Here is a 27,608-nt window from a genome sequence, read left to right as displayed (position 1 = left end):
ACAATATTAACATAGATAGAAAAATTCAAGGAGTGGTAAGTACTCTGAAAGGAAAAAAATAAAAGGATAATGGAATAAAGAGTGGTGTGGGTGTTGGAGGTGGTTACTTAAGGAAATAGGAGAGACATTCTGAGCATATGGACAGAAAACTGACCTAATTTGCTGTGTGATTATCTGGGGAACTAACATTCCAAGGGAAAGGCCAAGGCAAAAGCTCTGAGGTGGAACTACGTTTGGTATCTATTTATCTTTATCTATCTACTGTGTTTTCCTGAAAATAAGACATCCTCCGAAAATAAGACCTAGCGCATGGAAAGATAAGACATCCCCTGAAAATAAGACCTAGCACAACTTTGGGAGAAAAAATTAAAATAAGTCACTGTCTTATTTTCGGGGAAACAGGGTATCTATCTATCTATCTATCTATCTATCTATCTATCTTTAAAAGGCTAAGTGACTATCTGACTGACTGGCTGGTACATGACACGCACTGGCAATTTAAAAAGAAATGACTCACACATGTGCGATATTTGTCCTTGTCTGACACTGGCCTCCCATTTAAAATAATTGGAAGACAGTTTCCCATGATGCCAGCATTTGTGATGACTATTAAGTCGAAACTTAGGAGGGAAGGTCAAGATAACAGTTACATTACAGTACTTTGATTGAATTTACAAAATACAGAGGGGTGGGTTCACCTTATTTGCCATTTGAGGAATGTGGGAAAAGAGAAGGAGCCAGAAACCTTCTCAAAATGGTAAAGGAGAAGGGAAGCTGAGTTCACATTTAATCATCAAATCACCTTCAGATGCTTCTCATTTTTCCAGCTGAATGAGTTTAAGTAACTTGCCCATGGTCACACCACAACTTAAGTGGTAATGCAGGATTTAAAATCAGATCTGACTTCAACACCTTCATTATACCATGTTAGCAAACTTAGAAAAAAGAGAAAGTATAAATTTACATATTTTGGGTACAAAAACTAGTTTGATATTAGTAATGGAAAAGAGTGAAGCAGTAGCCTATAAAGCTATCCCAGACTTATAGTTAAGAACATTTGTTCATCAGGATAAACAAACCTTGTCCTATCAATCCAATAAATAATTTCTCTGTTACTCTACAAAAATGCAGTGATATTTCCCATCTCATTAGTTGCTACTAATTTGGAACTTTGTGAAGCTGTAGTTATATATGGATGTGGGATGGGTAAATTTTCTAGAAGCAGAGCCTAAAAAGGGATTTTGTGCAGGTGGTGTTCGAGAGAAGAGAGAATAGAGCAGGACAGAGCAGGGGAAAATATGCTAAGCAAGGAAGGGGCCCAGCTGGAGACTAGCTTCCTCTCATGTCTCATCCGCAGGGGAACTCTGGAGCAGTAGTTCTCCAAGCACAGGACTTCTGCCAGCTGCAGCAGCATTACCTGGAAACTTCTCAGAAATGCTGATTTTCCAGCAGGACCCCAAGCTTGCCAGTTAGACCAAGCTTGCCAGGTGGACCCCAGCAATCTGTTTTATAAGCCCTCCAGGTGATGCTCATGACCAGTAAAGTTTGAGAAGCACTGTTCTAGCTCAGCATGTCTAACAGAATTCGTGCATGGGTGGAGTCCCTCAGCCTCGCCAGCAATTGGGGCCCATGGGGAGGCAGGGAGTGAGGAGGAGACGGCAGGCTGGGGAAAGGGACCGTGGGAGGTTGGCCCCAGCAGCAAGCTAACCAACGGGTGGTTCCTCGAGGAATCGAGCTCCTTCCTCCCTCCTGGCTGGGTCCCGGATGCAGGGGAACCAGATTTGGGACTGACAGGGCCCCAGCAGCAAGGTCTGGGTCAGTATGTGTCATAGGTACTGGCAGGTTGTTCTGGTTGTTAGATCGTAATGGTATCTTAGTCTTTTATATATATAAATTATATATATAGACTAGTTAACCCAATGTATTAAAAATATTTCAATATGGAAATATAAAAAACTGAGTAGGTCTTTTACTTTTTTGGTATTAAGTTTTCAAATCTGATAAGTATATTACTCTTGGATAAGGTGACCAGACATCCCGCTTTTGGTGGGACAGTCCCGATTCTTAACAATTTGTCCCGTATCCCTCGGCGTTTTAAAAAAGTCCCGATTCCAAAAGCGGGACGTCTGGTCACCTTGCTCTTGGAGCACCTCAATTTGGGACTGGCGCATTTCAAGTGCTCTGTAGCCACAAGTGCCTAGTGTCTGCCACATAGGCCAGCCAGCTGTGAAGCACAGATTGCATTCCCCAATTGGTCCTATGTTGAGGTGAGGGTGGTCGGCCTTTGGAATTTAGTGTTAATCAGTCATTGGCTGTGAAAATGGGGCTTGATGAGAACTTCTGTTTGGATTAGGCAAATAGGCCAGACTTGGGAGTAGGTGTGAGCCATGAGTAATTCATTACCCACCCGATGGGGCCCCTGTGCTGAGTGGTGAAGAGGCTCTGGATGGGCACCAATGATATCCACCGTAGGAGGGTGGGGTGGGAGGAAGGGACTGGCGGGGAGCCATGAAGTTTTATAGTTACTTGGTGCTTTAGCTTACTATGGAGGCACAGCCCAAGAATCCTGAAATTAGATCCTCTTTCTCAAATATCAGGTGTTCAGCCTTGCTTTTAACAGGTCTTTGGCAGATAGTTGAAGACTGGAATGGCCAGTGAGGTCCCAAATATTACCACTAAATATGTAATCAATGTCTGTTTGAAAGAAAAAGCTGTGCTTAAGTGAAAAAGCCTGACCTCCATTAGCGTTTTCAGAGGGAGTTCCTTTGAAGGTCATTCCAGAACTGTTAATGCTGAAATACACAGCTTGCCAAGCTCTTGCTATGAAACATGGCAGAGAGGACCTTCTTCTGGAAGTGTTGAAAGGTATACAAGCAAATGTGTACTTTTACCTTGGTAAGATCTGCTGATTACATATTTGATAATAGTTTCTTTTTTGAAGCAGAATGCATCCTGGTAAAGAAGTCACAGAATTGTTTTAGTATTGACTTGAATACCCTGTAGGTATGTTAAGAACAACAGTGGTTTTGTACAGAACTAGTGTTTACATTGCTCTTTAAGATAATTGCTACTGAATTTGCCAGTTTGAACTGTCACTTGAGGTCATGTCTACAATGTGAAAGCAGGTGCTGTCTTAGTTTAGAAAAGGATATTTTCAATTCCCTGTTTGTAAGGGCTGGAAGGCATGCATCCAGTTTGTCTAAAAGCTGTACATTCTCCCTCCCCCTTTTTGGTTAACAGTTATTGTATGCTTACTGTAATATATGCAAAACTGCTAGACAGTTTACACATTCTCATTTAATTCTTAAAGTAGCCTATATCCTACATAAGTCCTGTTATTTTGCCCAGTTTATAGATGAGGACATTTTCTTTATATTTAACAAATGCCAGAGCCAACATTCAAACCCAGGTCAGAATCTGTCAGAGACTCTTAATTACTATATTATTATTTTAATGCTAACTCCCAAATGGTCTGGTATAATTTAAGAAGGAAAGACATTTTTCCTGCATAATCAGATTTAGTTTTTGTGTAATATTTTATATTTCCCTTGGTGCTTTACAGTTTATAAAGGCTCCTTTGATCCTTTTAACAACTCCATAGATAAGCAGGAGAGGTGTCATCACCTATGTTTTATTTATTTTTATTTAAAAAATATACATTTTATTGATTTTTTTTTTTTTTTAACATAGAGGAAGGGAGAGGGATATAGAGAGTTAGAAATATTGATGAGAGAGAAACATCAATCAGCTGCCTCCTGCACACTCCCTACTGGGTATGTGCCCACAGCCAAGGTACATGCCCTTGACCGGAATTGAACCCGGGACTCTTGCGTTCACAGGCCAGTGCTCTATCCACTGAGCCAAACCGGTCAGGGCATCACCTACGTTTTATAGGCGGAGACTAGAGAAATGATTAGCTCCATGCTGCAGAGCTATAAAGCAGCAAAGAGTTGACCCAGGTCTTGTGACTTTGAAGGTCATGCTAACTTCCCATGTGAGAGCAGGCATTTCCTTTCTAAGTGTGGAAAATACAGGAAATCTTTATTCTCAAAGAAGAGAACCAATGCATTATGCTATGGGGAAGTAATTTCGCACATGCTGACCTTTCTCCTTTTGGCTGTGATAAGCTAAATAGTCTTTATAAATAAATGGAGTTCATTAAAGTTTTTCCTCGAACTCCTGTTGCTAGGAAGTATTTTAAAAGAATTTTGAACTGGGCTTGTAGCCAGTTTATTCTATGCTTAACAGAAACAATAAACATTAAAATTCTATGTATAAGCCCAAATTAGCAGATTTCTGCTAACTTGTTCCATGTATTAAAAAATTGTAGTTCTACAAAGTTGTCTGATTTTTTACCTATGTCCTTTAAAACCTTGAATTTCCATGAAATGCCACCAGGAGTAAACAGGAACAAAGAGAACTTTTATGGGGCCCTCTACAAACCAGTTCAGACTCAATTTGGGAAAGGCCCAAACACTTTTTTCTCCAAAGTAGTTGGTCTGCTGTTATAGTTTTGTCTGCTTGTATTATTCCTACTTCTAGTTACTTGGCTAATGAGGGGCATTCATGTTTTTTAAAAATTGGGGCTACTTTATTACAAATTCACATGTGTGCAGTTATATGTCTTCTTTTTTTATAATGGTGGTAAAATATAATCTGTTACATTTTCAGGGCTGAGTATTTTTAAATACTAATAAAAAGATGGAAAAAAAATCCCATTTTGAGCACTTAAGTATAATGCTATGTCTTCTACATTTTGGACAGGTGTAGTGTATAATAGAGTTGATTTAGTTTTAAGTGTTTTTGGTACAGATGTTTTATTTATGTTATTCGTAGTTTCCTGAAAGTAAAGATAATATACATTGAGTCAGCCAACCCAAACATTTCTTAGAGCTTGGCCACTTAGACATTTCTTGGTTGTTCTGGGATAGAAACTGTCTCCAGTTAGGCCAAATTTAGCTTACTCCATTCTTCGTGAGTTTGTCTAATGGGACAGAGTCCTGAGGTTTTTATCCTAGAGATTTAATGTGTAATGCATATTTATTAGAGTCTGTGTACAGTTGGCCCTGGAAAAACACGAACTGTGTGGGTTCACTTATGCACAGATTATTTTCTTTTTTATTTTTTTATTTCAATAAACCTTTATTGTTCAGATTATTAAAATTGTTCCTCTTTCCTCCCCCCCACCATAGCTCCCCTCCACCCGTTTCCTACCCCACCATCTGCCCTTACATCTCCCCACACTGTCTTCATCCATAGGTGTAAGATTTTTGTTCACTCTCTTCTGCACCCCCTACACTACTTTTACCCCTGAGAATTGTGTCCACTCCCTTTCTATGTCCTTGATTCTATTATATTCACCAGTTTATTCTGTTCATCAGATTTTTTATTCACTTGATTTTTAGTTTTACTTGTTGATAGATACGTATTTATTGTTCATAATTTTTAGCTTTACCTTTTCTTCTTCTTCCTCTTCTTAAAGAATACCTTTCAGCATTTCATATAATACTGGTTTTGTGGTGATAAACTCCTTTAGTTTTTTTTTCTTTTCTTCTTTTTTTCATTTTTGTGTGTGTGTTTTATTTTTATTTTTATTTTTATTTTTTATAATAAATCTTTATTGTTCAGATTATTACAGGTGTTCCTCTTTCCCCCCACTTTCCTCATAGCTCCCCTCCACCTGATCCCCAACTTCACCCCATGGCCTTATCCCCCACCCGTCTTCACCCATAGGTGTAAGATTCTTGTCCAATCTCTTCCCTCACCCCCTGAGAATTGTTAGTCCAATCCCTTTCTATGTCCCTGATTCTATTATATTCACTAGTCTATTTTGTTCTTCTGATTTTTTTATTCGCTTGATTTTTAGGTTCGCTTGTTGGTAGGTATGTATTTTATGCCTTTTTGTTGTTCATAATTTTTACCTTTACTTTTTTCTTCTTCTTCCTCTCCTAAAATAATACCCTTCACCATTTCATGTAATTCTGGTTTGGTGTTGATGAACTCCTTTAACTTTTTCTTGTCTGTGAAGCTCTTTATCTGACCTTCAATTCTGAATGATAGCTTTGCTGGGTAGAGTAATCTTGGTTGGAGGTTCTTGTTGTTCATCGTTTTGAATATTTCTTGTCTCTCCCTTCTGGCCTGCATAGTTTCTGTTGAGAAATCAGCTGACAGTTGCCGGGACCGGTTTGGCTCAATGGATAGAGCGTCGGCTTGGGGACTGAAGGGTCCCGGGTTCAATTCCGGTCAAGGGCATGTACCTTGGTTGCGGGCATATCCCCAGTAGGGGGTGTGCAAGAGGCAGCTGATCGATGACTCTCTCTCATCGATGTTTCTAATCTCTATCTCTCTCCCTTCCTCTCTGTATAAAATCAATAAAATATATTAAAAAAAAAGAAAAGAAATCAGCTGACAGTCGTATGGGTAATTACCTTATAGGTAATTAGCTGTTTTTCTCTTGCTGCTTGTAAGATTCTCTCTTTGTCTTTTGCCCTTGGCATTTTAATTATGATGTTTCTTGGTGTGTCCCTCCTTGGATTTCTCTTGTTTGGGGTTCTGTATGCTTCCTGAACTTGTAAGTCTATTTCTTTTACCAGGTAGGGAAAGTTTTCTGTCATTATTTTTTCCATTAAGTCTTCAATATCTTGCTCGCTCTCCTCTGGCACCCCAAAAATCCAGATGTTGGTACGCTTTAAGCCGTCCCGGAGGCTCCTTACACTATCCTCACACTTTTGGATTCTTCTTTCTTTCTGCCTCTCTGGTTGGGTGATTTTTTTCTCCCTTATATTCCAGATCTTTGGTTTGATTCTTGGGGTACGTTGAACTATAGTTGACTTTCTGTATATTCTTTATTTCAGACATTGTACGCTTCATTTCTGACTGGCCCCTTTCCATTTTTTTGGTATTCTCTTTAAGGTCCTTGAAGGTCTCACCAAGCTTCTTGGAGGTCTCATCAAGTTTCTCAAAGGTTTTTAGAAGATTCTTGAGTAAACTTATAAATGTCATTCTGAACTGTGTGTTGTCCAGTAGTTTACGTTCCTCCATCTTTCCCATTCATGACATGTTTCTGTGCCTCCTCATTTTGGCTGATGGAGTGGCTTTGTGAGGTAGGTGACCTATAGGGTCCAGTAGTTCAGCTTCCCCAATTACCTGAGGTAGTGGCTTTTGGTATATCCCTTTGTGGGCTGAGTGCAAAGTCTTGGTGTAATTAAGCCTTGATTGCTGTTGGTACACTGGGAGGAATTGACCTTCAGGTCAATTGTCTGTGAGGACCTGCTCTGTCTGTAAAGGAAGAACTGCTGCGCTGGAGACACGGTTTGTTTCAGTGGGGCTTTGGTGCTCACTGAGTCTGTCTCCCAAATGGATGTGAAGGGTTGAAACTGACCACTAGGAACACTGGCTTCTGGATCACCAATGGGATACAGTTCATTTGCTTGGGACTTGGCGGTTTTGTTGCTGGAGCTTTGTTGCTGGAGCTGCAGTTTATTTCCTTAAGCTGCAAAAATACCAGCCATTTATATGCAGAAGCAGCTGTGTGGTGCCTGGGTGGGTCTGTAGAATCTGTGGGCGGGGCCTCAGGGCAGGGTCTCAGGGCGAGGTGGGGCCTCAGGGTGGGGTGGGGGTCTCAGGATGTAACTAGGTTGGGGCGTGGCTAACAGCAATGGCTGCTGTCAGCCGTCCCAGCCCCCCCTTCGTGTTCCAAGTCCCTGCTTCCCTGCTATCCAGCGCAGTAAACAATGATTGCTGTGCGCACCTCTGCAAGAGTCACCCTCACTTTGGACCGATGGCTGACAGACCAGCTTCTCCCCGTAGGTGTCTGGGTCCCCCATGTGATCCCAGAAACTTGATTTCAAAGTGATCAGGAGCTTGTTTCCCTATTGGGTTGAAAAGAAAAGCCGTGGGCCCAGTCGCCCGCCACCAGCCTGATTCGTGTGCCTCCATAGCTAGGCTCCTCAGCTTTTCAGCGCTTGCGCTCCCTTCTCTTTCAGCCAACCTTCCCATGGTTTTGGATGGTAGATGTCCTTTATATTAGTTTTAATTTTTAAATTGTTGTGGGAGTGACAGACCAATTGCTCACCTATGCTGCCATCTTGGTTTCTCTCTCTCCTTTAGCTTTTCTTATCTGTGAAGCTCTTTATCTGCCCTGCAATTCTGAATGATAGCTTTGCTGGGTAGAGTAATCTTGGTTGTATTTAGGTCTAGTAATAATTAATGTCGTTTTCTAATACTTTTTAAAATCGAATTTATTTAAACAATACAACAAAATTTAATCAACAATATAGTTGCCGTTGTTTTCTACTACTTGTGCCCAACGCTCAGGAAGCATTTTAATCCCTCTGTTGTAAAATTCTTGTGATTTTGATGCAAAAAATTCGGTCAATGCATTTTTGAGGCATTCTTCATTATTAAATTTTTTTCCAAGAAGAAAGTTTTGCAAAGAACGAAACAAATGGTAATCGGAAGGGGCAATATCAGGAGAATATGCAGGTTGAGGGAGAACTTCCCATTCCAACTGGCGCAGTTTTTCAGCAGTGATTCTTGCAGTATGCGGTCGTGTGTTATCGTGGTGAAGAATTACGCCCTTCCGATTAATCAGCGCGGGTTCTTTTTCTCTTAAAGCTTGGGCTAACCTTTCCAATTGGGCACTATACACTGCACTTGTAATGGTTTGGTTAGATGGTAAAAGTTCATAATGAAGAATTCCTTTAAAATTCCACCAAACACACAACATCACTTTTTTCGCATGCAAGTCAGGTTTTGGCGTGGGCTGCGGAGCCTCATTTTTGTCCAACCATTGAGGCCGCCTTTTCAAATTAACATACAGCACCCATTGTTCGTCTTCGGTAACAATTTGCTCTAAAAACGGCAAACGGTTTTGACGAGAGAGGAGCGAACTGCAAATTGTGACTCTTTGATTACGGTTGTTGTTGGTCAACTCATGAGGAACCCATTTTCCAAACTTTTGGACTTTGCCAAGTGCACGCAATTGATTGGAAATTGTTTTTTGTGAACAATTTAAAGTTGTCGCAAGCTCTTGTTGGGTAATTTGAGGATTTTGCACCAAAAGAGCTTGAAGAGCTTCTTGATCAAAATTGGACACAGGGCCTCGACCACTCTTTTCATCTAACGAAAAATTTCCCTCGCGAAATTTCTCAAACCAACGCTGGCATTTTCTGGCGCTAACTGCATCTTGACCAAGAGCACTACAGATGTTTTTTGCAGCCTCACATGCTTTTCTTCCTAATTGGAACTCGTAAAGCATGCAGTGCCGAATATGCTCTTCATCCGCCATCTTCTTAGCCCTAGTTTTGCAACAAAAACCAAACCAAACACAAACTTTTTCAAGCAAAACTTGTTAATTGCACTTCACACGTTCTGTAGATACCACGTGTTTGAAGGTTATGTCAATACAAGTCAACGCCAAGCAAGATTTTAAACGAATGTTAAAAACGACATTAATTATTACTAGACCCGATAGGTTCTTGTTGTTCATCATTTTGAATATTTCTTGCCACTCCCTTCTGGCCTGCATAGTTTCTGTTGAGAAATCAGCTGACAATTGTATGGGTGCTCCTTTATAGGTAACGACCTGCTTTCCTCTTGCTGCTTTTAGTATTTTCTCTTTGTCTTTTGCTTTTGGAATTTTAATTATGATGTGTGTTGGTGTCGTCCTCTTTGGATTCCTTTTGTTTGGGGTTCTGTGCGCTTCCTGGACATGTAAGTCTATTTCTTTCACCAGGTGGGGGAAGTTTTCTGTCACTATTTCTTCCAATAGGCTTTTGGTATCTTGCTTTTTCTCTTCTCTGGGACCTCCATAATTCTGATGTTGGTTCGCTTGAAGTTGTCCTAGAGGCTTCTTACACTCTCTTCAACTTTCTGGATTCTCTCTCTTCTTGCTTTTGCAGAGGAGTGTCCTCTGGCTCTTTGTGTTCCAAATCTTTGACTTGATTCTTGTGATCTTCCATTGTGTTTTTTAGGACTCTGTATAATATTTTTTAATTTAGACAATGTTTTCTTTATTTCTAGTTGATCCCTTTTCATATCCTCATAGGTCTAATTTATTTTATTGGCCTTTTCTAGGAAATTCTTGAAAAACTTTATAACTGTGGTTTTGAACTCAATGTCCATTCCTTTACTTTCCTCCATTTCCTTCCTTTGTGTCCTGCCTCTTCTCTGCATTTTAGGTGCTTCCCTGATTTGATGGAATAGTTTTGTGTGCTAGGTGTCCTGGTAGAGCCCAGTAGCACAGCCTTCCCAGTTACCTGAGGTGGACAGTCTTGGTGCAGCCCTTTGTGGTCTATGTGTGCAGTCTTATTGTTAAGCCTTGCTTGTTGTTGGTATCACTGGGAAGCGTTGATCTCCAAGCCAATTGGCTGTGAGGATCAGCAGTGTCTCAGCTAGGAGGGCTTCTGTGCTCCACTTGGAAGGGGCAGAGTTTCACGGTGGAGCAGACAAGCTTTGGTACCCCATCAGTCCTGCCTTAAGAAAGTCCTGTTAGCGGTGAGTCCTGCAAGATTGGTTGCAGGCACGACACCACTTGGGGAAAGGCTGTTCTCAAGTTTTGCCTGCTCCCTGACAGTCAGCTTTTTCTCGGCTCAGAGTTGTCTCTCAGTGCAGTTGGGAGTTTCTTTTTCTCCCAAACGAGAAAGCCAACCTCCGGGAGGGTTTCTGTGCTCCACTTGGATGGGGTGGAGTCTTGAGGTGGTGCAGACAAGCTTTGGTTTCTCGTCAGTCCCTCCCTCAGAGGTCCAGTTCCTGAGTCCTGCAGTAATGGCTGCTGGGTACACGCACTTCCTAGAGAGCTTTGCCCACTGCCTGACAGTGCGATCTCTCCCTGACTGGGGCTGTCTATCAGAGTAATAGAGTGGTTCTGTTTTCCTCCTGAACAAGAAAGCCAGCTGCGCGAGTTAGCTGCCTGCCCTCTCCGTGCGCCAGGAGTAAGCTAGCAGTGAACTCGGCCCACCCTCTCCGCTTGCCTCGAGTAAGCTAGCAGCGAACTTGGCGGCCACCTTTTCCGTGCACACAGATCTCCACACCTCCACAGCTTCCGAGGCTCAGCGTCCCTTCTCTTTCCTTCCTAGATGGTAGAGATTCCACTCAGCCAGCTGTTTGGTGTTTCAGGGCAATGTTTCCTCTGTTTTTCAGTTGTAAATTTAAAATTGTTGTGGTAGGCTGCATTTAGGTGTCTACCCTATGTCACCATCTTGGTTTTCAATATGATTGTGCAGATTATTTTCAATAAACACACTCATCCCTTTGTATGGGGGTTTCATATCCTCAGATTCAACCAAATGCATATTAGATTCAGTATTTTTTTTTTTAATTTTATTTTTTTTATTGATTTTGTACAGAGAGGAAGGGAGAGAGATAGAGATTAGAAACATCGATGAGAGAGAGTCATCGATCAGCTGCCTCTTGCACACCCCCTACTGGGGATATGCCCGCAACCAAGGTACATGCCCCTGACCGGAATAGAACCTGAGACCTTTCAGTCCCCAAGCCGACGCTCTATCCATTGAGCCAAACTGGTTTCGGCTAGATTCAGTATTTTTAAAAAATATATATTTTATTGATTTTTTTTTTTACAGAGAGGAGGGGAGAGTTAGAAACATCGATGAGAGAGAAACATCAATCAGCTGCCTCCTGCACCTCCTCCACTGGGGATGTGCCCACAATCAAGGTACATGCCCTTGACCAGAATTGAAGCTGAGACCCTTCAGTCTGCAGGGCAACACTTTCCACTGAGCCAAACTGGTCAGGGCTTCAGTTTTTGTTTTTTGTTTTTTTTAAATATATTTTTATTTTTTTAGAGAGTAAGGGAGAGGAATAGAGAGTTAGAAACATCAATGAGAGAGAAACATCGATCAGCTGCCTCTTGCAAGCCCTCTACTGGGGATGTGCCTACCACCAAGTTACATGCTCTTGATTGGAATTGAACCTGGGACCCTTCATTTCGTATGCTGAAACTCTATCCACTGAGCCAAACCGGTTAGGGCTTTTTTAAAATTTATAATTCTCACCGAAGGATATTTTTCCATTGATTTTTAGGGAGAGTGGGAGAGAGGGAAAGACAGAGAGAAACATTGATGTGAGAGAAACACATCAATTGGTTGACTCTTGCACACACCAGACCAGGGCCTGCACCCAGGGCAGGGAGGAGGCTGCAACCAAGGTATGTGCCCTTGACCAGAATTGAACCTGGGACCCTTTGGTCTGAAGGCCAATGCTCTATCTACTGAGCCAAACAGGCTAGGGCTTTGATTAATTATTTTTGCATTCTCAACTACAGATGGAAAACATCTGAGGTTGGTTGAATGCATCGATGTGAAGCACAGACTGTAGAATGAAAAGTTAAATGCATATTTCAACTGCACAAGTTGTGGGCATCTTAACCCTTGCCCCCATTTGTTCAAGGGTCACCCATAATTAGCATTATTTCTACCAAGTAGCTCTGCATGTTTGCTTGTTGGTTATTCTCAGGATAGTTGAGCAGTAAGTGAGATATGCATTAAGACATTCTTGGATCAAATGTTGAATTTGGATTAACTGCATATCCTTCAATTGTCAAAAGCTTGTATATGTTAGATACCTCCATACTAAGCTTTCGTTTTTTTTGAGTAATAGTGGCTTAGGTTAGTAAGTGACCTTAGAGAAAAGTAACCTAATCTTGCATTTCTTAAGAGAGCAGAGGGGTTAAAAAAGTGGTTTGCTCAAATTGTAGAGCTAGGATGAGAACCGAGGTTCCTTCACTTCCTCTCCTAGAGTTCTTTCCCAGGTGGTATGCTGCTTTTCCAGGTGTTCTCTTCCCAGAAGTAAAAACATTACTGTTTATTTTCACTCTCCAAAGCTAATTAAAACACCTAAATTTTCTATCCCAGACTGCATTTTGTCTCTGGAAAACTCACATTTGATTTTTGCCACAGGGAATCAGTTACATCCTTTATTTGGTAGAGATTAAAGACACATATGATTTTTGCCTTTTGTAAAAGGATATAGAGCATGTTCCTACAACAGACCATTATAGACCTTTCATTATTAGGGAGTTCCACTTTATAAAATTGATAGAAAACTGGTATGCTATTTACATTCTTGTGTAAATATCCTAGTGCTACCTTGCAGCAGAGTAAATATGGGAAATTCCCAGGTAGTTTTTGTTTCTCATTCCTCAATTTGTTTTTTGCATTGGCTGAGGTGATAAGCATAGGACATGATTTTTAGGAGAAGGAATATCCTTTATCCTATTAAATTTAATGTAAGAGAAAAGTTACTATGTCATAGCTCTTCTGCTGAAGGCATTGGGAGCTGAATTTTTATTTGAACACAGGGAGTGGTGAGACCCTCTTGCAAATTGTTTCTTTTTTTTTTTTTCACCCCAAATCATGTATTTGCATAAACATTAGTGTTATGATGGGAGGTGCTTCTAACAGGCCTATGCTTAAATCTTGTAACCATTATAGCCTAGCCTTATGACTTTGGAAAAATTAAAATTTGCCTCCCCCATCCCCTGTCCTCTTCTCCTTCCCTTTCCTCTCCTCCTATCCCCCTCTAAAAAATAAATATTTTTTGTAGCTCATTCAAATTTCACTTTTTGTTTTTTTTTTTTTTTTGTTTTTTGTAGAATGTTTCACACCATTCAAGACAGCACTTAATTTTGACCCGTAGTCTCAGTTCAGCAGCATATGATTCTAATGAAAAAGTAAGTATTCAAAAAATATTTCAACAGGTAAGTTGTAATGATTTTACTTTCTTGTTTCCACACAGTGTTCAGTGGACTGATTACATTTTATTAATGCTGTGTAATGATTTCTTGCTCTAATATCATAGGTTTTATGGGCGTTCAATCTTTGTTCCTTTTTACATTGTGAGTCAGTCTGAGTCTTTAATTTTGTATTTATGCCAACAACTGAATAAATTTACAATGTGTTTCCCTTGTTTTAAGCAGAATAACTATCATAATATGAGGTGATTGTATTTTTTCTTTTTCCTCTTAAAGACTGGGTATTTTAAACTATTGATTCTTAAAAATTTACTTTATATTAAAGATTTGTTTTGATTGTAGGCAATTATATATATATTATACATTTTTAGACAAGGTAATTCTAGTTAAAATCCTGATATAATGTTTGAGGTGGGTAATAGGAGAGATAAAGGGACTGGAAGTGGTGATTGAGATAAAACATGATTTAGTGTGACTATAGAGAAATCAAAGAGGGCAGAAGAAGAGTTTTGGTTAAGAAGAGATGGTTCAAGTTGAAGGTCATGAAAGTAGAACTGATATGAATGGTTATTTGACAAATAGCTTTGATGTCTTCTAAATCATCTGTTGAAGCATGGAAAACTACTGAGGAGATCTAGAGGCTTGGGAAGAGGAAGGGTCCACATTATTACAGTTCAATAGAAATATAATGTGGACAAAGTTGCAGGGCATATGTAGTTTTAAATTTTCTAATAGCCACATTAAGAAAATAAATGTAAACAGATGAGATTAATGTATTTTCACTTAGTGTCTAAAATGTTATTTGACATATAATCGATAAAAATAGTATCAATGTGATTCTTTGCATTTTGTGTGTGTGTGTGTGTGTACGTGTGTGTACCAAGACTTCTAAAGCCAATGTATAATCTACACTTCTGGCACAAATCTCAATTTGATTAGCCAGATTTGAAGTCCTTAGTAGGTAACCTCATGTAGTTAGTGGTTACTTTATTGAATGGCATAGGTCCAGATGAATTATCTTTGATAAGCTCCCTATTATGAAATCTATAGATTAGTAGAAAGAAAAAAAAACGCTTCAGCATAGACAGTATGCCTTGGGTGCATGTATGTATGTATGTACATTTCTGCACACCTGTTGCATTCCCATTTAAAGGTAATGGCTGTCCTAATTAGGAACACTGTAGGAGTGCTTAGCTCGTATTTATTCAAGAGGCCACATTCCAGAGGGAGGGAAATACAAGTAGTTCAGCCACCTTTCTCTCTATAAACACTCATAGCCTTCCTCATTAGGTAATCATGTTAGAAAGGGGCCCACATTGATGAAGTTAGTGGTATAATATAATTAGCTAATATATTATAGAAATTCTGAGCCCTTGAATTGGAAAAGTAACCACCTAGTTGGCCTTTCATTCTTGACCTTTAAGGATAGAACCTGTGCTTGATGAAATGGTTCTGTGTACAGTCACTGGGTTGGAGAATTCTTGATGGCTCTGAGTCTGACAATATGGTTAGCCAAATAAGAATATTGATGCATTTGCCTCATGTGAAGTTTTCATGCAGGCTGTTGGAGCATTATAAAGTGCAGGAACTTGAGACTTCTCTGAGCTTATCCACATTCCCAGAGCTTATCCAGGAAATGTGCTCATTCCCTGAGCACATTTTAAGATTGTTTATGTCTGTTAGTAAGTGTCTATATGTGTGGCAGACTTTGGTTTGATACTTACTAGTAGTTTTGCTACAACCTCATAGTGAGGGTTACAAGAATAGCTAAAATGCCTACCATATTTGTGGCCATTGATAATTACTGAGAATAAATGAATACTTTTGTATCAGGATCTTGGTTTAGAACATTTAAAGAGGGAATCGCCCCCTTCTTTTGAGATCCACTAAGCAGGTCCCTATGTTGTTCTGAATGTCTGAAATCAGATCTGCTGTCTGCTATCTTTGCCTTCCTTCTCCTTTGCTGTGCCAATGAGAGGGAAACATTGATATGAGAGAGAAATTTTAATCTGTTGCTTTTTGTACATGCCCCAACTGGGGATTGAACTGACAAACCTTTGATGTCCAACCAACTGAGCCACTGCAGCCGGGCTGGTAATACATAAACTGATTCTCATTCATTTGAACTTGCCATTGACTATTTTCTTACTCTGCATTTTATCAGAGACTCACATCAAGTCAAAATTAAAATAGGTGAAATTTAATCATTACTAAAAAGATTAATTTTTGACTTGAGTTTAACAAGTCAGTTTGTTACATGTATGTTCATGAGGATAGGGAAGATTTAACTTAATAACAGTTCACTAGAAAAAGATCAGGAGGTTTCAGTAGGCCTTAAATTAGTGGAGCCAGTATGCACTATGGTGTGCCTGCCATAACAAATGCAATCTTTGGCATTAATAATATAGTGTTTAAAGCTTGTGCCTAATACTCTGATCATATCACATCACAGTGTGTTTTTGACATGAATATCTGGAGATGAACTCTGGCTTTACTACTAGTTAAACTGTGACTTAGGCAAGTGCTTTGGCCAAATCAAGTCTCAGTTTTTTTGTTTCTTTTTGTTTTTTTTCTTTTCATTTGTAAAATGGGGATTTTATCAGAACTGACCTCCTAGGACTATTATGAGGATTTAATTGAGATAGTGCACAAAAGGGATATGTCATAGTACCTGGCATATAGAATGCATGTGCCCTCAATGTCAGCTGCTTAATATTATTCTTAACTTAATTTTGTACATTTGGAAACTGAGGCTCAAAATTCACAAATAGTAAGTGTAAGCTTGGTGTAAACTCAATCCTGTCCTTTTCCTGAGCTGGTGAATTTACCCTCTGTGCTATACCCCTTTTCAGCAGTGTTTGGTGAGCACCTCCATGTCTGGAGTTCTGCCATAATTCCTCCAAAAAGTACCCAGTGGAAGGGGTTGGGTCAGCCCATCTCTTGGTGTCTGAATGCAGTGAGTATCCTTTGTAGTTTTAGACCCCAGCAATGGCGATCTAAACATAGAGAAGGGAAAGAAGGAAGGAGGCAGAGAGAGAGAACAAATTAATAGAAAATAACTTTAAAAAAGTCCTCAGGAAATTTCAAAAGTATTTCTTTCCCAGATGACATTAATTAGCACAGTTATGGAATAGCCTTCTCTGTTGCTCATGACATATGAAAGCCCTTTCATCTTCAAGTATTCAGGTTCCTGATTTAAATGGCTTCCCTCCTCTCCCAACCCCTTGGAGTATCCTGAGTGCCTTTTATGTGGCTCTCCACAAATAGAGTCCCAGTTCCTTAAGTGGCAAATACTACTAAGTTTCTTCATGTTCTGACCTTTTTACCCTAGCTCTATATTTTGAGCTTGAGCAATACCCAAAAATTACTTGTAATTTTTCAGTGTTACCTTAGGCTTTCTACAGTATATCTTCTTTTTTTTTTATTTTGAAATTCTGAACCATATACATCTGTTATTTATTTAAAAGATTAATTGATATAATTATCTTTATTGAATTTGTGTACTAATTGGTAAAACAGCAGTCCTGGATTGATAAAGTCTCCTCAGAGAAACAGAACCAGCAGGAGATATGGATGGAGATTTATTGGCTCATACTATTAGGAAGGCTGGAGATCCGGGACAGCTGGCAGTGTAATTCTAGTTGATGCTCAAAGGCCTGAGAACCAGGGGAGCCGATGGTGTACAGTAAGTCGTAGCCAATGGTAGGAGAAGACCGATGTTCTAGCTCAATCAGGCAGGCAGAATGAATTTTCCTTTCTGCTTTGTATTCTATCGGGCCCTCAGCAGATTGGATAATGACCACACATATTGGAGAAGGCATGTAATTTACTGAGTCCACTGGTTCACATGTTAGTCTCATCTGGAAACATCTTCACCCTCACAGACACAACCAGAAATAATGTTTACTCTGGGCACCCTGTGGCCCAGTTAAGTTGCACGTAGCCCTAAAAAAGATGTCAGGTGCAAATATACATATATATATATTTAAAACATATTGTTCATATCCTTTTTAAAAAATATGTTTTATTGATTTTTTACAGAGAGGAAGGGAGAGGGATAGAGTGTTAGAAACATCGATGAGAAAGAATCATCGACCAGTTGCCTTCTGCACACTCCCCACCGGGGATGTGCCCGCAACCAAGGTACATGCCCTTGACCGGAATCGAACCCGGGACCTTTCAGTCTGCAGGCTGATGCTCTATCCACTGATCCAAACCAGTTTCGGCCCAAATATTTGTTTTGATACTGATTTTTTACTGTTAGATAGGTTCACACTTAAAGATTCATAAGAGTCTGGTGTGTGGCTCAAAGGGGTAATAACAATAATTATAGCTAACACCTTTTGAGTATATATTGTGCTAGGCACTATTCCAAACACTTTGAGGGTGTCAATTCATATTCTTTTAAAAAAATTATTTATTTATTGTTGAGAGTATTATATATGTGCCCTTTTCCTTCCCATTGACCCTCTCCAGGTCCTCCTCTCCCTCTTTTCCCCCAGGCCTTCACCACCCTATTGTCTGTGTCTATGGGTTATGCATATATGAATACAAGGTCTTTGGTTGATTACCTCCCACCCACTCCCCTGCCTTCTCTCTGAGATTCCACACTCTGTTCATGCTTCGAGTCTCTGGTTCCACTCCATTCATCAGTTTATTTTGTTACTTATATTCTACATATGAATGTGATCGTGTAATACTTGTTATTCTCCGACTGACTTACATTTTAAAACCTCTAGATGCTGTTGTTTGTTTTACATGCCAGGAAATAGGGCTCAAGAATTCACACAGAAAAATACACACAGGAAGATCATGTGCTGGGCAGTTAACCTCCAGACTGGCTCTTAACCATTACTCTGCTTCTTGGATACACCTTAATAATAATGTTATAATAATTTGTTATGTTTACTTTAACAGTTGCTTACTGTGTAACTTCCAGTGTTTGTGCTGTTTTTATCAGCCGTAGTATATTTAATACGTAGTAAAAATTAACATTATTTAAAATGCAATTCAAGGAATATAAACAATTTTTTCTTAGTATATGTTTACTGTTTATAGGGATTTATTCATCACCATTTGGGTATAGAAAAGTAGGTGATTTTACAGCCTCAAGCCTGAGGTGAGATAAGATATTTGAAGAGCCTATCTACTCAAGGCTCTCAAAGACTCAGGCTTCTATCAGGTTGGGAGTTTACTTATCTATCTTTAAGGAGAAGCTTGTCTCAGTTTGGTGGAATGAGTTACATGTGACATAATGTTAAACCAAGACTTAGAAGACCTTTTCCAATTTTGAAATTGTCACTCCCTATTGAGTTAAAATAGTGCTTTAAGTTGCGTAAGAGTACTTTTAAGATTATATATAACTTTATATTTTCTTTTAGAAATATAACTAAAACTTTTGTATAGTTCCATTTAATTTACAATAATCAGAAATGATTGTGTGATAAAATGTATTGCATTCAAATTACTTGTGATTGTGTTTGCAATTCTTTAAAAGGATTAGCTTGTACAACTTTAGAGTAGGAAGAGAACTTTATTAAATGGTGTCCTATTAGAATGCTATCATTTTACATATGTGGAAATCAAGACCTGCAGATACTTTCTTGAAGTCAAATAGGTAATTAGTGGCAAAACTGGATTTAGAATTTAGAAATGGAAGTACAAAATCAATCTATTTTTTTCCTTTTTTAGAAAAATATATTTTTATTGATTTCATTGAGGAAGGGAGAGGGAGAGATAGAAACATCAACGATGAGAGAGAATCATTGGTTGGCTGCCTCCTGCATGCCCCATTCTGGGGAAGGAGCTTGCAACCCCGGCATGTGCCCTGACTGGGAATTGAATCGTGACTTCCTGGTTCATAGGTCGATACTCAACCACTGAGCCATGCTGGCTGAGCTCTTTATGTTATGTGGCCTCAGCTGCTTCAAAATTTGATGGCTATTCAAACTTAACATTGTATTCAAATAGCATAACCTGCTTGGAATCTTTGGATATAAGCATAATTTGTATCTATTCCGAGTTATTAAAAATACTGTTTAATTCTCCACCCCAAATAAATAGAGATGGTATATGAATATCTGACTTTCCCTTGATAAACAATTCATGACACTTAGAATTGCCCTGGATTTAGAAAATAAATGAAGTTGTCAAATAATTTTGTCTAAAGGTTTTTCATATTTTGTAATATCATTTAAAGGTTATCTTTTGACAAGAGAATTTATAAATGTCCCCTTGGTCCCTAGTCAACTGATTCTTTAACAGAATAATTATACAACCAGATTCTACCAGATGAGTTCAGTGGCAACCTGGTTGTAAATGAACATGTATATAGTATTTAGTACTACTCTATGAAGTAATGTTTATTAAGATCATATCCAGTTGTGAAAAAACTTGTTTTCTGGTCCCAAAGTGAGAGTAACAATATCTTCTTATGTGTGTTTTCTCTCTTCAGACGTTTGATAAAATTCTTGTTGCTAATAGAGGAGAAATTGCATGTAGGGTGAGTAGAAGTTTAATTTTACTCGGTGAATTTTATTATTACTAAATCCCTTTAAATGTGAATCACTTGTTAATAGATAACATTGATATATTTTAAAATAGGTTATTAAAACTTGCAAGAAGATGGGCATTAAGACGGTCGCCATCCACAGTGATGTTGATACTAGCTCTGTAAGTATATTTATGCTTTATTTGAATCAGAACCTTATTTTGGGTCAAATAGAAAAAAGGTGAAAGATGTAGCTTTCCCCCCTGTGACCTGAAAAAGGTAGTGTGTATACACACACACACACACACACACACACACACACACACACCTCTGTTTAAGTACTCTTCTTTTAAGCAAAACCTGTCTTAACTGGTTTTTTCAAGGCTTTAAAAACCTACTAGAATGAAATAGCTAGACTGATTGCTGGTCACCTAATAGGTTTAAGTAAAGCATGAGGAAGTTAGATTCAACGATTAATGAACTGTCTATGCCGTGCTGCCTTACAAGACCACATTTCCCCACAGCCTGACTCCAGTATCACTAAGGGACTCCTATCATTGTTTAACCTTCCTGAGTGCTTTACTGTGTTCAGCTGAAATTTTGATAAAGGAAAGGAAGGCTAATCCTCACTGGATGTGAACAAAAGAAAGTATAGCATAAAGCAGTAAATGATAGATACTTTTATTGAGGATTTTTAGCAAGCAGGCATTTTTTTTTTTTTTTAAAGCAGTGATGAACTATGAGTAGAAAAAAATCCCATGGGAAATGAATGTAAATTATTAGAAGTGAAATATAAGTAATTGTACTTTAATGTAGGTTATTGTTTTTCATTTTTGTACACTACTTTTTAAAAAAATGTATTTCTTCATTGATTTCAGAGAGGAAGGGAGAAGGAGCGAGAGATAGAAACATGAATGATGAGAGAGAATCACTGATTGGCTGCTTCCTGCACAGCCCCCACTGGGGATCAAGCCCAAAACCCAGGCATGTGCCCTTCAGTCTGCAGGCTGATGCTCTATCCACTGAGCCAAACTGGCTAGGGCCACAAGTTCTGTTTTTATTTCAAGTCTAACAGTAACCTTTTCCTTATTTTTTTATACCACAATATAGCTAATTCTCTAGGTTGTATTCTCATGGAGGTTACTGCTGGGATGGATAACATATATATTGGAAATATATATATGTGTGTGTGTGTGTGTGTGTGTGTGTGTGTGTGTGTGTGTATTTAAAAATATTTTTATTGATTTCAGAGAGGAAGGGAGAGGAGGAAAGAGATAGAAACATCAATGATGAGAGATAATCATTGATAGCCTGCTTCTTGCACTCCCCTACTGGGGATCAAGTTTACAATCTGGTCATGTGCCCTAGGACCTTGGGACCCTTCAGTTTGCAGGCTGATTATCTAGCCACTGAGCCAAACCAACTAGGGCAACATTATTTATATTTTGATTTTTTCCATATATATTTACATTTCAAAGTTGGCATTGTAGAATAATCAATTTCTGTAAGTTCTTATCTCAAATAGCATGACTGCCTTTCCTGATTCTTACATTTGTGGCTTCGTATTTTGATGTAGAGGTAGACGGTTATTTTCCAAACTTTTGAAAAAACTAGCTGCAAAACAATTGGTCTAAGTCTTTGTCATTCATGTGGTAGTTATATATTTTAAAAACTTTAGCCACTAAAAAATTTAGCCATTCTAAATTCCATAATTTAGAATAAGATTGGCCAAGACCCACAACGGAAGCAATTCATGCTCCATCAAAAGTTCCTCCTAATATGACCTACTTTACGTTAGTTTCTGGAATGATACCATAAGGAAAAGAAGAAGAATAATGATGGTTGGGATGGTCAAAGTTTAATCTAAGCCTCAGCCATAGGCCAAATGGGCTATTTGGTTTTTGCTTCAGTTTCAAGAAAGTAGAAAAGGTGAATTCCTCTAACAGTATATTTTGTTTCCTGATAAAAAATGTTACCATTATATCTAATCAGTATCAGTAATAGGAACAGATGCATTGCTAATATTTCAATGTTTATTTTCCAGAGGTGAGAATTTTAAATGTAACTTGGAGTAAAAAATCTTACATTCTTTTATATATTAATTTCACAAATTAAAATGTAAATATTATTGTGATGGTAAAATGCTGCAACAGTTTATTTTAAATGCTATTACTTTTATGTTAAAAACAACTAATTTTTAAGCAGTTAAGTAGGGAAAAAGCCTGACAGTTACAATATTAAATGGTAAGTCACATGAAGGAGAGAAAAGTAACTTGCACACAATGTGTAATAGGCAAAAGCTGGATTTTAAAGATGATTATGAAGTTTTTTCTTTTGGTTCCCTTCCCCCCAATCATCTTATTCACAATCATCATCACTATTGATTATCTTTTCATAAGGTTGGCCATTTATTTATATTCTTAAGTGTTTAAATATAATGAAACTTGAAGAGTACTACAATGGACACCCATATATCCTTAATGTGGATTCACCAATTGTTAACATTTTGAAACATTTTCTTTTCTTCTTTTTTAAAAAAAGTACCTTTATTGTTGCAAGTATTAAAGATAACCCCTTTTTTCCCTCCCATTGACCCCCTCCACTCCACTCCACTCCACTCAAACTCCACTCCACTCCGCAGCCTCCCCAGGCTTTCACTGCACTGTTGTCATGTCCATAGGTTATGCAATTTATACATACAAGTTCTTTGGTTCATCTCTTCCAACGTCCCATCTCCTCCCCCACCCCTGCTCACCCTTCCCTCTGAAGTATGTCAGTCAGTTGCATGCTTCAATGTCTCTGGGTCTGTTTTGTTTGTAAGTTTGTTTTGTTCATTAGATCCACATATAAGTGAGATCATATGATAATTGTCTTTCTCTGATTGGCTTATGTCATTTAGTATAATACTCTTCAGGTCCTGTATGCTGTCTCAAAAGGTAAGAGAGTTTCTCTCCCCCCGCCCCTTTTTTTCCCTAAAGATTTTTCTAAATAACATTGTCTATAACTTATATGCTAAGTAAATTACAGACATTGTGGCATTTCATCTCCAAATATTTCAGTATTTATTTCCCCGAATTAAGGACATTCTCTTACATATCTATCATATAATACCTATCATACCTAAGAAAATTACCAATTCTATTGAGAAATATAGGGGACAACCTTGTGGGGGTGTGTGTGTACAATCTGAATCTGTGCCAGTGATCAGTGTCCTAGTGCACATTCTTCTTAGCCTATAATTAAGTCACTGCCCCTTCCTTAGGCAATAGTCTGTTTTCCTGGGTGTTCCTAGTTTCCCAAGTTTCTTTCTGTTACTGATTTCTAGTTTTCTTCTGCTTTGGTTGGAGAACATGTTTTCTATTATTTCTGTCCTTTGAAGTTTTTTGATGTTTGCTTTATGGCCTGTTTTTATGTTTTATGATTTATCCTGGAGAATGCACCAGGTGAATGAGAATGTATATTCTATTCTACCTTTGTTGGGTGAGTGTTCTATAGATATCTTTTAGGTCTGATTGTTAAATTAGGATATTGAAGTCTTCTATTTCCTTACTGATCTTTGGTGGTTCTATCCAATCTTAAAGTGGAGTTTAACATGCTTTTATTCCTTTAAAAATGGTAAGCAGTTATTTTGTTTGACTCAGTTTACAACATTGGTGCCAAGTAATTACATATAGGCCTGTAACTGTGCATAAAGGAGCCTACAATAAGAAATCATTAATTAAGAGACTCTTAAGTTATTATAGAAGGAATGGAGTAGAATGTCCAGGCCAAGAGATTCTCATAAGAATTCTTTGCAATTTTCAGGAAGGAGGACATTTTGATACTGTTTAAATTGTTCTAGACTTATAGAAAGAAAAACAAGATTTTCATTCTTTTTTATGAAGCCAGTATAATAATTCAGAATTAAAAATCTGGGCAAAGAAAGTAAGTAAAAAATAAAATTACAATGACTATTATATATTGACAGAAGAATATTAATTAATATGGAGTAGAAAAAAATAATTTACTTAAATATGCTGCAGCCATACAGAATATATTCATGACATTTCAATATGGTTCAATATTAGAGACTATAAATTGAATATTCTAATGGGTTAGTGGAGAAAACTGTATGATCATCTTGATAGATATATAAAATATCATTTAAAAGAAATTCACGTCTCCTTTTAAAATCCTTTGTAAGACAGAATTAGATTAATACTGCCTTATCATAACAAAGAGGTTATATCTCATAGGAAGCATTCTCATGAAAGTCAGGATGAAGACTGATACACGTACTATCACTGTTATTTACCAGCATTCTGGAAGTGTTCAGTAATGCAGTTAGGCAGTGCAGTTACAAAGTGGTGGACTGGAAATGCATAAATATTAAGGATGTATTGATTTCTAATTATGTAGTCAATGGAATAACTCTTTAGAAATAGTAAGAAATATCTCTGTGGTAGTTAAATATAAAAAAATTTATAGCTTTCTTGTATATGTTAACATAGTAGAAAATGCAACTTTAAAAAAATGTAATTTGTAGAATGAATGGAAAAGAAAACAAAATACTATATGATACGAATTTATTCATTTATTTATTGATGCATATTTCTTTTTTAAAAAAATACATCTTTATTGATCAGATTATTACAGGTGTTCCTCCTTTTTAAAAAAATTTTTTTTTTATTGATTTTTAACAGAGAGAAAGGGAAAGAGATAGAGAGCTAGAAACGTCGATGAGAGAGAAACATCGACCAGCTGCCTCCTGCACACCCCCTACCGGGGATGTGCCCGCAACCAAGGTACATGCCCTTCTCCGGAATCGAACCTGGGACCCTTCAGTCTGCAGACCGATGCTCTATCACTGAGCCAAACCAGCTTCGGCAGGTGTTCCTCTTTTTTTTCCCTCCATAGCTCCCCTCCATCTGATTCCCCACCCCACCCCATGCCCTTACCCCCTGCCACTGTCTTCATCCATAGGTGTAAGATTTTTGTCCAATCTCTTCCTGCACCCCTTACACCCCCTTCCCTCGAGAATTGTCAGTCTACTCTATTTCTATGCCCCTGATTCTATTATATTCACTAGTTTATTCTGTTCATCAGATTTTTTATTCACTTGATTTTTAGATTCACTTGTTGGTAGGTATGTATTTGATATCATTTTATTGTTCATAATTTTTATCTTTACCTTTTTCTTCTTCCTCCTCTTTTTAAAGAATACCTTTCAGCATTTCATGTAATCCTGATTTGGTGGTGATGAACTCCTTTAGCTTTCTCTCATCTGTGAAGCTCTTTATCTGACCTTCAATTCTGAATGATAGCTTTGCTGGGTAGAGTAATCTTGGTTGTAGGTTCTTGCTATTCACTACTTTGAATATTTCTTGCCACTCCCTTCTGGCCGGCATAGTTTCTATTGAGAAATCAGCTGTATGGGTACTCTCTTGTAGGTAACTAACTGTTTTTCTCTTGCTGCTTTCAAGATTCTCTCTTTGTCTTTTGCTCTTGGCATTTCAATTATGATGTGTCTTGGTGTGGTCCTCTTTGGATTCCTTTTGTTTGGGGTTCTGTGCGTTTCCTGAACTTGTAAGTCTATTTCTCTCACCAGGTAGGGAAAATTTTTTGTCAAGTATTTTGCTCTCTTCTTTTGGCACCCCCAAAATTGGGATGTTGGTATGCTTAAAGTTGTCCCAGAGGCTCCTTACACTATCTTCATATTTTTTGATTCTTTTTTTTTTTTCGTTTTTCTGGTTGGGTGTTTTTTCCCCCTCATATTTCAGATGTTTGGTTTGATTCTTGGGGTACATTGATCTACATTTGAGTTTCTGTATATTCTTTATTTCAGCCAGTGTATGCTTAATTTCTGGCTGGTCCTTTTACATTTTTTTTGGCATTCTGATTAAGGTCCTTGAAGGTCTCACTAAGTTCCTTGGAGGTCTCATCAAGTTTCTCAGCAATTTTTAGAAGATTCTTGAGTAACCTTATAAATGTGGTTTTGAGCCGAAACCGGTTTGGGTCAGTGGTAGAGTGTCGGTCTGCGGACTGAAAGGTCCCGGGTTCGATTCTGGTCAAGGGCATGTACCTTGGTTGCAGGCACATCCCAGGTAGGGGGTGTGCAAGAGGCAGCTGGTTGATGTTTCTCTCATTGACATTTCTAGCTCTCTATCTCTCTCCCTTCCTCTCTGTAAAAAGTCAATAAAATATATATTTAAAAAAATGTGGTTTTGAATTCTATGTCGTCCAGTAATTTGCTTCCCTCCATTTCTTTCATTTGTGACATGTTTCTTTGTCTCCGCATTTTGGCTGCTTCCCTGTATTGATGGAGTAGCTTTGTGTGGTAGCTGACCTATGGGGGCCAGAAGCTCAGCTTCCCCAATCACCTGAAGTGGACACTCTTCGTACTCCCCTTTGTGGGCACAGTCTTGGTATAGTTAAGCCTTGATTGCTGTTGGTACACTGGGAAGAATTGACCTCCAGGCCAATTGGCTGTGAGGACCTGTTTTGTTTATAATGGAAGAACTGCTGCACTGCAGACACGTTTATGGTGCTAGACTTGTTTCAGTAGGGCTTTGGTGTTCACTGAGTCTGCCTCTTGAATGTGTCATTTATGGATGTGAGGAGTTGAAATCTGATGTCTCACACTGACCAGTAGGTACACTGGCTTCTGGATCTCCAATGGGGTGCAGGTCAGCTACTGTCTGAGGCCACCCTGCAGGAGCTACAGCGAGAACTACAGTTTTCTTTGCTTGGGGTTTGGAGGTTTTGGAGCTGTCTGACCTGGGCTGCAAGTTTGCTACGTTAAGCTGGGATGGGGCAGGCCATTCATATGCAAAAGCCATTGCTTGGAGCTTGGGTGGGTTTGGAGGTTGTGTGGGGTGGGGTTTCAGGGCATCACTAGGATAGGGTGTGGCAAACAGCAATGGCTGCCAGTCTGCCATCTCTGCATCTCAGACTGCCTCCCCGTGTCCCAGCACAGTAAACAATTATTCCTGTGTGCAGCTCTGCAAGCAAGCCACCCTCACTTTCTGACCCAATGTCAGACTGTCCAGCTTCTCCTTGTAGGAGTTTGGGTTCCCTGTGTCTCTCCAGAAACTGGATTTCAGAGTAATGGGGAGCTTGCCTCCTTTCAGGTTGAAGAAAGCAATGCCCACCGCCAGCCCAGATCGAGCGTCTCCGTACCTCAGCTTTTCAGTGTTTGTGCATGTCTCAGTGCTCTCTTCTCTTTCCTTCTAGTTGTATAACTTCCCCTCAGCCAGCTTTCCTATGGTTCTGGGTGATGAATGTTTTGCCTTTTAATTGTAGTTTTGAAATTATTGTGCGAGGCAGCAGTTTAGGTGTTTAGCTATGCTGCCATCTTCGATCCTTCTCTATGATATGAATTTAGAATGAAATTTGTAGGACTTAATTAAGGACTTATTGATTGGT

The 27,608-nt window shown here is 38.8% G+C and overlaps 2 protein-coding genes across 2 annotated transcripts in view; one reads left to right on the top strand and one right to left on the bottom strand.

Moving 5' to 3' along the window:
• Positions 1-9,469, bottom strand: part of LOC311620708 (histone-lysine N-methyltransferase SETMAR-like) — a 190,090-nt gene extending 180,621 nt beyond the window's left edge. The window contains exon 1 of the mRNA XM_084880290.1: positions 8,251-9,469. Within this exon, the coding sequence (XP_084736416.1) occupies positions 8,264-9,289 (1,026 nt within the window). The 5' untranslated portion in view covers positions 9,290-9,469 and the 3' untranslated portion in view covers positions 8,251-8,263. The remainder of the gene's footprint in view (positions 1-8,250) is intronic.
• PCCA (propionyl-CoA carboxylase subunit alpha) overlaps positions 1-27,608 on the top strand; it is a 348,368-nt gene that overhangs the window by 6,876 nt on the left and 313,884 nt on the right. The window contains exons 2-4 of the mRNA XM_084880267.1: positions 13,616-13,693; positions 20,169-20,216; positions 20,318-20,386. Of these exons, the coding sequence (XP_084736393.1) occupies positions 13,616-13,693; positions 20,169-20,216; positions 20,318-20,386 (195 nt within the window). The remainder of the gene's footprint in view (positions 1-13,615; positions 13,694-20,168; positions 20,217-20,317; positions 20,387-27,608) is intronic.

This window comes from Pipistrellus hanaki (assembly GCF_964339955.1).
Source record: "Pipistrellus hanaki genome assembly, chromosome: 3".
NCBI classification, from domain to species: domain Eukaryota; kingdom Metazoa; phylum Chordata; class Mammalia; order Chiroptera; family Vespertilionidae; genus Pipistrellus; species Pipistrellus hanaki.
The sequence above is the reverse complement of the archived record's forward strand: the minus strand, read 5'-3'. Positions and strand labels throughout refer to the sequence as shown.